This window comes from Castor canadensis, chromosome 12, assembly GCF_047511655.1.
Source record: "Castor canadensis chromosome 12, mCasCan1.hap1v2, whole genome shotgun sequence".
Classification (NCBI taxonomy): Eukaryota; Metazoa; Chordata; class Mammalia; order Rodentia; family Castoridae; genus Castor; species Castor canadensis.
Window position 1 is genome coordinate 87931383 of NC_133397.1, and position 12188 is coordinate 87943570.

A 12188-nucleotide genomic window follows, 5' to 3' on the forward strand; every position below is an offset into this window, starting at 1 on the left:
GTTTTCCCCCAGACTTGCACTGTCCACATTCTCTCTGTAGCTTTCTTAAAGCCTCAGAGCTCAGACTTGCACTGTCTCATGTTCTCCTTGCAAGCTGCCAACCAATTCTATCAATCCCTCTTGAGCAATTTCCCCTTAGCTGTTCCCCTTCAGCAATTCTTTTCCCTTCAGCAATCATCTTCCCTTCAGCAATTCTTTTTCCCCCTACAGCAATCCTCCCTTCAGAAATCCATTTTGTCCCTTCAGAAATCTCCCACAGGTGCTTTCTCTTCAGCCTAAAACCTCTTCAGCAATCCTCCCTTTATCAAAAACCTTCTTTCATCCAAAGCCTCTTGTCCCCTTGTATACCCAGTAGTAAACAAGGAGGTGGAGCAACAGTTCTCAGGGAACAGAGTGACATTGGGACAATAGAAACTGGCACTCCTACTTCTTTCTCTGAACATAAACAACAGGAAAAGCAGCTGAGGTGCATCTTGTCTTCTCACTCTCTTCTGTAGCTGGGGCTGTGCCAAATGTCAGCCTAAAGATTATTTGACATAAGCATCTTAGGAAAAGCAGCTGCTCCACACCTTACTCTAGCCTTATTCTGTGGCTGGGGCTGTGCCAAACTCAGTCTACAGAACATTGAGTATAACTGTGCTTCTCCTACTCCATTCCCCACACCTGCCCATCAGACAGTTCCCTTCTCTGAGTATCCAGTCCCCTTGTTATATACTATGCATTCTGCTCTTGACATTTATCAGAGTGGGCAATCAGCTTCATGTAGTCATTCCACCATCTCTTTCTTCTTGAAGGACAGGCTTACAACTTCCTGGGGACCATTGTATCCATAGTGCCCAGCACAGTGCTAGAGCAGGGCAAGATATCCATGAAGTTAATGAGTAGATGAACAAATGCACTGGAAGAATCCATTGGTAGCTCTAGAGCAGGGCCAGGACTAAGGTGGGTTTTCCTGGATGAGCGGTGCCCATTATAGTCTTTATTAGGCTCACACCCACCATCTCACTGCCTTGTGACTGCTGCTGACCACACACACACACACACGTGCACGCGTGCACACACACACACACATGCATGCACATACGCACACGCACGTGCGCACACATGCACACACTCACACGCACACACACATGAACACTTTCCTTTCCTTGAGCTGGGACTAGAGACCTGAGTGGTCCTGCCCACTCACTTATAATAAATCTGTAAGCTGGCCCAGAACTCACAGTCCTCCTGCCTCTGCCTCCCAAGTGTTGAGATTATAGATATGTACGACCACTCCCAGTTTTGTATTATTTTTTAATTGAAGCAGTAAGCATCAGAAGGACAAAAGCTTAGGATATATATGCAGATGGAGTTCATAAAATTCTATTTTTAATATGGTAGGTTAAAAATGTCCTGCTTTTCTGGTTTCCTTAACTGTCAAAGCTATGTGTTGTGAGGAGTAAATGAAATGCTTTGCACAATATCTAGGACATAAACTGTTAATTATTATTATATTACCTTTAAAAATGAATTAATTTAACTTTGACCTTGTGAAATAGGTCTGATTCCCATTTTATACATGAGGAAGAAAGTCAATCCAGGCCAGCCCTTCTAACATGTGCCAGACCCTTCCTCCCACTTTATATATCTGTTCCAGGAGACAGTAAGCAGTAGGACACATCAAGTGGCTACAGGTGTGATCCACATGCCAGGTCATTGCAAGAAGTCTGAAAGAACACTGACGGTAAGGCCAGGATGGGATCCACCAACTGGGAAACAGAATAAAGGAGAAGAAAACACTGAGCCAATTCCAGAAAGTTGGAGACCAGGAAAGACTAACCATTGATCTGAATGGGGCCAAAGGCATCACACAAACCCCGACAACTATGGACAGGAAAACCCAGAAAGGAATCTGACAGTGCCAGAGATGCTGACATGCCCCCTGGCCCTGACACAATGCCCAGATAGTCTCTCATGATTTGAGACAAAGCAAGGCAGCAAAGACAAACAGCAGCTCATCTGAACATTGATTCAAACATTCAATATAATTTTAAAGTTTCAGAGAAAGAAAGTGTCAACATCTGTAGAGGAAATATTGAAGACAATTATTCCTGCAGGAAGGTAAAAAACATCAATAGAAGAAACATTTCTATATTTCAAATGAAGTGATAAAATGCTTACCCTGTAGTCTGTGGCATTGCATATATATATATATATATGCAATGTATATATATATATATGATGTAATTCCTAAAGCAACTACTATTTTAAGAGCTTATGCAAGGCAGTCTCAGTGAGAAGGCGGCCGGAGCGGCTGTCTGAGTCAAGATGAGGCTTCTGTTGCTTGTCCTGGTGGCGGCGTCGGCGGTGACCCGGGGCGAGGCCTCGGCCAACATGGGCGGCGTGCCCAGCAAGAGGTTAAAGATGCAGTACGCCACGGGCCCGCTGCTCAAGTTCCAGATTTGCGTCTCCTGAGGGTACAGGCGGGTGTTTGAGGAGTACTTGCGCGTTATTAGTCAGCGGTATCCCGACATCCGAATCGAAGGGGAGAATTACCTCCCTCAGCCGATTTACAGACATATAGCATCTTTCCTGTCAGTCTTCAAACTAGTACTAATAGGCTTAATCATTGTTGGCAAGGACCCCTTCGCTTTCTTTGGCATGCAAGCGCCTAGCATCTGGCAGTGGAGCCAAGAGAATAAGGTCTACGCGTGCGTGATGGTTTTCTTCTTGAGCAACATGATCGAGAACCAGTGCATGTCCACAGGTGCATTTGAGATCACGCTAAACGATGTACCTGTGTGGTCTAAGCTGGAGTCTGGTCATCTCCCATCCATGCAGCAGCTCGTTCAGATCCTCGACAATGAAATGAAGCTCAACGTGCACATGGACTCACTCCCACACCATCGATCATAGCCCCACCATCAGCACTGAAAACTCTTCTACATTACAGGATTTTGCAGGAGCAGCGTGACTGGCACGATGAAGGCCTGTACTGAAGACAGCTGCTGTTAGTACAGGCTGGATACCCTCGGCAGGCACGTTGTACTCTTGGGAAACCTCATGCAGGACAGTTTCTCAGTGCTGAGGCGTTTGGGAATTCTGCACATTCATGGAGTGCAATAATACTGTATAGCTTTCCCCAAAAACTCACTCTGTTTCTTTTACATGTAGACATTACTACTTGGAACTTTTTTCTTAGTCATTTTTGAAAAAGTAGAAAATTGAGTTACAATTTGATTTTTTTCAAGATGTGTGTTGAATTTGTTGTGCTTTTATATGAATTTTCATTTTTTATAGTTTAAAGTCAGCCATTTGGGTATATAGCTGAAGTTCCAAATAGTTTATAAGGTTATTAGACATCTCTAATTTGGCCATGTCCAATTGATACAGTTTCAAAATTCTGCAGGTTATGAACAGTGTGTTATTCAAAATTATGGGGAAATTCAGTATCTCGAGTACTCCCACCATGTGTGTGTGTGTGTCTGTCTGTCTGTCTGTGTCTGTGTCTGTGTGTGTGCGTGCATCAGAGGACTGCTACAAACCACCTGCTCTAAATCCTATTGTGCAGTTCAGGTGTCTTGCCTTGACCAGTCTAGTGAGTTGATTAACTGGGCCTTTGTATTTAACTAAATAAAAAGTAAGCAGATGTCAGTTCAGTGGAAAAGTTTCAGTTTTTTGCTCATTGTACCTGTTAACATATTTAATAATTATCTGCCTATTTTTTTTATTTTGATTTACAAATAACCTTAGAAGGGGTACACTTTAGATTCACATACAAATAAGAGGTTAATTTACCATTTTCAGAATAGCTAAAACTCACCTCACTAAATACCAGTCTGGTTGAACCTCTTACAACATTGACATTAGGTAAATGGAGACCATCTGATAATAACTTATCTAGCATCCAATATGTCAGAATTTTACTGTATTTGAAAATTTTTTAATTTAATTTTTTGTATTGTTCCAGAGCTCTAAAAAGACAGTTTTTTAAAAACTTAAAAAGTTGATAAGACTGTAGGAATGACTTAGCAGAAATAGAACCATAATGTGGAAAAATAGCTACATGCAGCAGTGACAACATACCTCAGACTCCATACGTGAACGAAGTGGCAGGGCCAAAAGCAGGGACTGGAGTAAAAGTAATGAAGTAATTCAACACTGGTGTTACTAACAGTGAGCTGCTGCAAGGCTTGACCTTGCTCTCACCTGTGTATCACTGGCTGCTTCCTTACCTGAATGTATCAGGTAATGGGCCCTGCATGAGAGTCTCAAGGTAGAACTTACGTAATCTTCCCGCTGTAGGACATTAGTCTATTGATTCACTGCAGAAAAGTGGTTAAATAGTTATCTTTTGATTGAGATTGTAGAACTGTTAGCCTAAGTTCTTCACGTAGAGATAGCCAATACAATTTAAATGGGCAGTTCCTTAGAGATTATTACCTAAGTGGTGTAATGCCATTTTATCTTCTGTGTACCACTCCAAAAGCCTGAATACTCCAGGGTCCTTCTTCAGCCAGTGGACATTCCAGTGACACTGTAACCCTGTGGCGTGCAAACTTGGGCCTGTGATGTTCCCATGGATCTGACAGGTAGAACTATGAAGAATCCAAGATTCAAATCCAACTTTCTCCATTTTGCCTTGAGCTACATAACTTGTCTTTCAGAGAATAGCTACACTGTCTTAGACACTGATAAAGCTCAACAACTGTGTTGACACCCATCTGTATTTTGTTTTCTGCTTAGCCATACTTAACTCTAGAATCCAATAGAGTCTAGTGAAAAAATAAGTGGGGCGCATGAATATAAAAATACTACAAGGAAAAGGACAAGGTAAACTATTTAAAGTGTAACTTTATTCCTGACATTTCACAATTTATTGGTTGCTTATAAATTGGTGTGGCTGTGTAACTTATAAATGTCTATACACTATTTAATTAAAAGGCTGTAGGATATACCAGCAGGTTGGCTAATATTGGAGTTTTTGCCACAGTTGTCATTGTGGAAGAAATTGTTACATTAATAAAAAAAAATGTTGGTTAAAAAAAAAAAAGAACTTATGCAAAAATACATTAAAACATTATTAATAAATCAAAACCAAATTCTCAAAAAATTTCAATTAATGCAAGAAAGGCAGGAAAAGAGAAATAGAAGAATGGAAAATAGAATAAATGAAACAATAATCAAGTGATAATTTAAGCTCTTATATACCACTAATTACATTAAACATAAATGGCCTACATGCACAAACAGAAAGACAAAGATTGACATAAGGGATTTTAAAAATGACTCAGCTATACACTGTTTACAAGACACTTCAAATATGATACAGGTAGGTTGAAGGTAAAATGATACAATAAAGTATCATGAAGATATTAATCAAAAAAAAAGCAGAAGTGATAATATTGCTGTCAAAGTAGACCAGAGCAAATCAAACTTACAGACACAGAAAAACATAATAGAATGATAAAAGGGTCAATATACCAGGAAGGCATAGCAATTCTACATGTGTATACCTGTGGGGAGCAGATTAAGAAAAGCCTATGAGAACTGACATAAGCACAGTTGTGCTCAATGATCTACAGGCTGAGTTTGGCATGGGCCTAACTGCAGAAGAGAGCAAGAGGCAAAATGCAGCACAGCTGCTTTTCCTAAATTTACATTCAGAGAGGTAGAGACCAGGTTTGTCTTGTTACAATGTCACTGCCCCTCCCCAACTCTTTCTCCACTTCCTTGTTTACCACTGGATATAAAAGACTCCCTGAAGAGGGTTGGGGGGTTTTTTGATTAGTGGGCTGCTTGCTGAATGATGCAGCTGACTGCTGCTGGTGGTGGTGAGTTATGCTACAGGGTAAAGGGAACATGGGACAGTGCAAGTCTGCACCGAGAACTTTATACATAGGCTTTAAAAAAGCTAAGCTAAAGGAAAGCTAAAGAGGACATGGGACAGTGAAGATTGAGGGCCAAGACTTTGAGAGTCTAAAGAAAACATGGGACAGTGCAAGTCTAAGGAAAGAGACTTTAAAGAACAGAAAATAAGAAAGACTTTAGAAGTAAGATTTTAAAGACAGAGAAAAGAAAATAAAAGTAAAAGAAGAGTTATTAGAGAAAAAGAATCAATGAGGCTGTTGTGTGTCTCCATCCAAGTGACCAGCAAACCTGATTCCAACTTTCTGCATGTCTGTCGTCTATCATTTGTCCTTTCTGCATCTCCGGGCATCCTCAGGTTCATAGAACCAAGAGCTCAAGAAAGCTCACTCCAGCTACTTAAAAAGCTGGACATCGATCTACCATTTGATCCAGCAATACCACTCTTGGGGATATACCCAAAAGACTGTTACTCCAGAGGCACCTGCACATCCATGTTTATTGCGGCACTATTCACAATAGCCAAGTTATGGAAACAGCCAAGATGCCCCAGCACTGACGAATGGATTAAGAAAATGTGGTATCTATACACAATGGAATTTTATGCAGCCATGAAGAAGAACAAAATGTTATCATTCGCTGGTAAATGGATGGAATTGGAGAACATCATTCTGAGTGAGGTTAGCCTGGCTCAAAAGACCAAAAATCGTATGTTCTCCCTCATATGTGGACATTAGATCAAGGGCAAACACAACAAGGGGATTGGACTATGAGCACATGATAAAAGCGAGAGCACACAAGGGAGGGGTGAGGATAGGTAAGACACCTAAAAAACTAGCTAGCATTTGTTGCCCTTAATGCAGAGAAACTAAAGCAGATACCTTAAAGCAACTGAGGCCAATAGGAAAAGGGGACCAGGAACTAGAGAAAAGGTTAGATTAAAAAGAATTAACCTAGAAGGTAACACCCATGCACAGGAAATCAATGTGAGTCAATGCCCTGTATAGCTATCCTTATCTCAACCAGCAAAACCCCTTGTTCCTTCCTATTAATGCTTATACTCTCTCTACAACAAAATTAGAGATAAGGGCAAAATAGTTTCTGCTGGGTATTGAGGGGGGGAGCGGGAGGGGGTGGAGTGGGTGGTAAGGGAGGGGGTGGGGGCAGGGGGGAGAAATAAACCAAGCCTTGTATGCACATATGAATAATAAAAGAAAAATGAAAAAAAAAAAAAAAAAAAGCTCACTCCAAGTGACAAATACGGAAAGATAGAAAGAACCATCCATTCATGAATGGTTCAGTAAGTTATGGCATACCAGCAACATGAATTGAATCTGTACAAACTGATTTGGAGAGATTTCCATGAAGTATAGCTAAATGAGAAAAGCAAGATGAAACTGCATATAACAGAATAGTATTTCTCAAACATTGCTTAGTGTGTGTGTGTGTGTGTGTGTGTGTGTGTTTTCTTATATTTCCTCTAGACCTTTTCATATTATGTTCTTTGCCTGGAAATACTCTTCCTTCTAAATGTACTTTTATACCTAGAAAAGTTATAATCTTTCTTATAACTTCTTAGTCCATTCTCAGGAATGCATTCTCCAATCCTTTACCTGAAGTTAGGATTCCTTATTTGCTTCCTTAAAACATCTTCTCCCTCTTTCTCAGTTCTCGTGACATGTTATAATAATGATTTAATTGCTCATCTTTCCCACAAAGGTATGGTTTGTGTGAATAGGGACTATCTCACTTGCTTCCATGTTCTTGCATAGTTCTTATCATTAAGTAGGTGCTCTGAGCTCAATTAATGTTGAGTGAATGATTCCCTTGTAAGGATCTCAATGACACTGGTAACATCACTTATTTCACAGTTATCTTCCTTCACTCCAAAGGAGTATAATTAGAGTTTCATGACTCAGCAGGAACTTATTGAATTCATACATGAGGAGATGGCAGGAAGTCTCATAGTCATGACACATAGAAGATGTAACCATGTCCTATAGTAGGCTGAAATGACATTCAAGGTCATTTTATACCACCAAAGTTTGACATATTTTCAGGGGATGGGAGCAGTGAATAGGATCTTTACAGAATGGAACATATATTATTAACATCAGTCTGATTTGACACACTTTTCCTGTGTAGATCACTAAGTGTCAAGTAATAAATACATATATAAGTAGAGAACTTGCTGAAGAGCTGGGTTCCTACAGCCCAATATAAATTGTGATGGCCACCTGTCATCACATATATATGGCATAGAAACCCTTATAATGTGCCTAATTTTATGTTTTTAATCAATTTGAAATTGGGGAAATGAGAGGCTCTAGAGCTAAAATAATATGTAAACTCAGGACTGAGTGCATAGTAGGGCTGGACAAGCCAAGGACAAGGCTGGAGAGAACAGAAATGCCTATGCATAACAGAGAGAATCAGATGAATGAAGAAGCTTCCAGGATGACAGATTGTCTAGCACCATGAGAAATAAAGAGAGCAGCCCGATTTACCTATCCATTCACTCATCCATTCAAATATTTGCTGAGCCTACTTGGATCCCTACATTACTACAGGTGCTGGGAACTCACCTGAAAATGGGGCAATCAAAGTTGATACCTTCATAGGGCTTGAAGTCCTACAAAAATGGCTGGCAGGAAGTAATTATGAGGAAGGGTCACAAATGTTATGACAGGGAAAGTTCAGGATGCTATGAGAACAGGAAACAGGAGAGCTCAACTTGGACAATACTTCCTGCACACTGCTCAGAGATAATCCCATGTGACTCCATTCTATCCCATTCCCATCCTTCAATACCTAAGAGATCCCCTTTATCCCTTCTATAAGGAGCTCTTTTTTCACTGACATTGGCATATTAGATATCTGATACATTTTATCTGCCCAGCACATTTTGGGGAGCTTTCATGTTAGGAAATATCCTCTTTCTGGTGGGGCTACTGATCACAATGTGCCACCTTTCCTGCACCTTAGTCTGGCTAAATAAACCCCTCCAAGTTCCACCTAAAGCAATTGGTTCAGCTGTTTGCACACAACCTATTTTTTTCTGGGGACTGATGGGAATTGACAGAAGTTTCTCTGCCCTTCTGAGATCTCAAGTAAGAAGGTCTTTATAAGATTAGAGTTGTTGGACCATTATTGTTGTGTTAGTCAGTTTTGTGTCATAGTGACACAATACCTGAGCAAAATCTCAAAGGAGGAGAGATTTATTTTGGCCCACATTTTTATTTGTGTATTTATTTTATTTTGCTTCTTATTTTTTGCCAGTACTGGGGTTTAAACTCAGGGTCTTGCATTTGCTGGGTAAGCACTCTGCCACTTGAGCCACACCTCTAGCTCTTTGGCTCACAGATTTAGAGGTTTCAGTCCATTGAGGTGAGGAGGGCATAGTATAGCTGAGTGGCTCACACTATGGCAGCTAGAAGGTGGAGGGAGAGAATGCCTGCATTATCTGGCTGAGTTTCCTCCTTTTATTCCATCCAGACCCCAGCTTAAAGGATGGTGCTGCCAGCATTAAGGTTGGTCTTCTCCCCCTAGTTAATCCTCTCTGGAAATTCACTCACAGACACACCCAGAGGTATGCTTTACTAATCTCCTAGGTGTTTATCAGTTCAATCAGTTTGGCAATCAATATTAACCAGCAAAATTGCCACAATTTGAAGAGAGTGTGTCTACATAGGAAGACAGAAGAGCCAAAAAATGCTGATAATTATAGATTCTCAGTGATATCTTTTAAAGCACTTCTAAGATTTTCTAATTCCATGAGCCAATAAATTCCTTTCTTTTTTCCTAATGTTGAGTTGTTGTCATTCACAAGGAAAAAAGTTCTATTAATACAGCTGTACTGGATAAATTTTTGATCTATATACAAATAATCCATGACCAATGTGATTTCATGTAGGTGGGTGTAGGAAAGACAAAATTTACTTTCCCCTATGCTTTTTCAGGTTGTAACAACTCATTGTATAATACTTTGCCATCAGTTCCTCACACCATTTCCCTTGGCCTCTCAATACTTCTGTGATGTGGGTATTATTCCCATTTTGCAGTACCGTTTTAAAGTTGATTAGCTGCAAAGAGCCTGATTTGTTACTTGGAATGTGTTCTGGCAGCAGTGTTTACCACATGGCTGACTCTTGCTGCCTCTCAATCTCATCTCCCATACTGACATTACTATATTCGGCCCCCAGCTCCATCTCTACTTCCTTGGTGTGCAAACTGAAAAATGTCCATTGGAATTTTATGAATCTACTTAACTAGTTTTTTGAAGAATTACAAGCATAACATAAACTTTATTACTCAGCTACAGTCCAATAAATTTTAATATGTTAGTATTGTCAGAGTTTTCAGAAACTTTAAATCATGCCAAGTTATTTTTCTTTAATACAGAAATAAATACATATTTGAAGTCTGGTTAACATATCTGGAAATAGTCACAGCAACAATAAGACATAGGTATTCATCAGATGATTAAAAGGTCATTTTCACCCCAATTCCCTCTTCTCTTCAACATACAGCAGCCCTGAGCTAAAAATAAAACAGAAAATTGCAACTATTTTCTAATGAAAAATCCCCTATTCTGCCAAGGCCTGCCCCTAAAGCTCTAGGATTTGGGGGATAGAAATAATTTTTGCTCCAATACACTAAAGCATTCCAAATAAATATTACATTTAGATTTAAAACACTATTTATTTTTAAATTTCACTAATGATTGAATTGATATTAAGCTAAATCACTACACTTTATTTTCTCGACAACCTAATAAGACAAAACTTTCTCTTTCAAACTCCATTATATTTTTAGTACTTAAGAATCACATTTAGACATTATCTTGTGATTTGTATATCAATCTTTGAAGAATGACATGAACAGGTATGCACTAGCAGCCCTACCATTAAGCCATCTGCTAAAATAAGCCAAAGGGCATCACTAGCCAGTACACTTTATTTTTGTTGAACTATTATTTAAGGCAGTATGTAAGCCATACTGCCAGTTACACAAGAACATTGGTTGAGGTCATTTATTAAATATTAAATATCCATATTTCTGTTCATGAATCATAATTTGTTAGTTTAAATATTTCCTTATTTAATATAGTAAGCAAAAAAAAAAGATGAAAATTTCTTTCCCAAGTCCATTTCAAAACCCTCTCTTGGTTGTGAAAATATATTTAAGAATTTGTCTGAACTTACTTCCATTCACCTTCACAAAGACTAAGCATAGGACTTGTGGAGTGGCTCATGTAGCAGAGTGCCTACCTAACAAAATGAAGCATAGAATAGTAGACATATGCAATAACTCAATTCTGTGTGCAGACTAAATAACTTTCTATGTGATATAACTGAAGATTCTCCATCTTTCCATCTTTGAAATTTGACATCCTTTAATACTATCTGAGAGCAGGGAATTTGGAACATCTACACTGTTAATGATCAACTAGCAATATCTGGTCATAAATTAACAAATCATATTTCCTACAAACATGATATGCTAAAAGAAGAAAGGCAAGTCAATGAGTTTTGCAGAAGAATAGAAAGGAGGCAAAGAAGAAAGGTCCAGAATAGCTTCACAGAGCTGTTACTGTTAGAGCCGTGCTGATGTCTCTGCCTCTCTGGCCTTAGAATCTGAGCACTTACCATGACTGAGAAATGGGAAATTTGAACATGTCATGTAAAGGGTTCTTCCTTCTTCTTCTTCAGTATGCACCAAAGGGTGTCTGAGTAAAACTCAAGACACCAGCTTAGAATATGCTAATGCTCATAAATTATATTGCTCACAGAAGATCATCAATTTTTTAGTGTTTATGCTCAAGATGTTCTTTTTAATTAACAGCTACATTTGTACTCTGTTCACTGCAGAAAATGTCTGAACATGCAGAGATCTACAATGAGTTGTAAGACATCAAACCAGTAATTTTCATAGTTGCATCCTTCAACTAAAGAAAAAGAACTTAGCTTCAGAGGGTTGACATCATGAAGAGACTAAGTTACTCTGAGGAAGTAGTGGGAAGTTACTCTGTATACCCAGAAGTTTTGGAAAGTTATTTATCTTGCTAATATGGAGGTGGAAATTATCTATTCAAAATGTTTGTGATGTACTCTTAAGACATGTGAAATTAAAAGTGTTTTCCCAGCACAGCCAAAGTTCATTAATTTAGAACCCATTCATGTTTAATTGATGTTACTTCTTAACTGTATAGAACTAGAAAAAAACTGGACTATTTACTAGCTGTGACCTTGAGAAATTGACTTAACTCATCAGAGTAGAAACCATATGATAGTTTAAATGCATATGTAAAGTGCTTATTAGAATTTCATGTATATTAG

The 12188-nt window shown here is 39.0% G+C and overlaps 1 protein-coding gene across 1 annotated transcript; it reads left to right on the plus strand.

The window, feature by feature from the left end:
* The first annotated feature begins 2272 nt into the window (after positions 1 to 2272).
* LOC109701767 (thioredoxin reductase-like selenoprotein T) lies at positions 2273 to 4049 on the plus strand. The gene has a single exon (XM_020187256.2). It carries the CDS (start codon positions 2311 to 2313, stop codon positions 2896 to 2898), a length of 588 nt encoding a protein of 195 aa, XP_020042845.1. The 5' UTR covers positions 2273 to 2310; the 3' UTR covers positions 2899 to 4049.
* The last annotated feature ends 8139 nt before the right edge of the window (positions 4050 to 12188 follow it).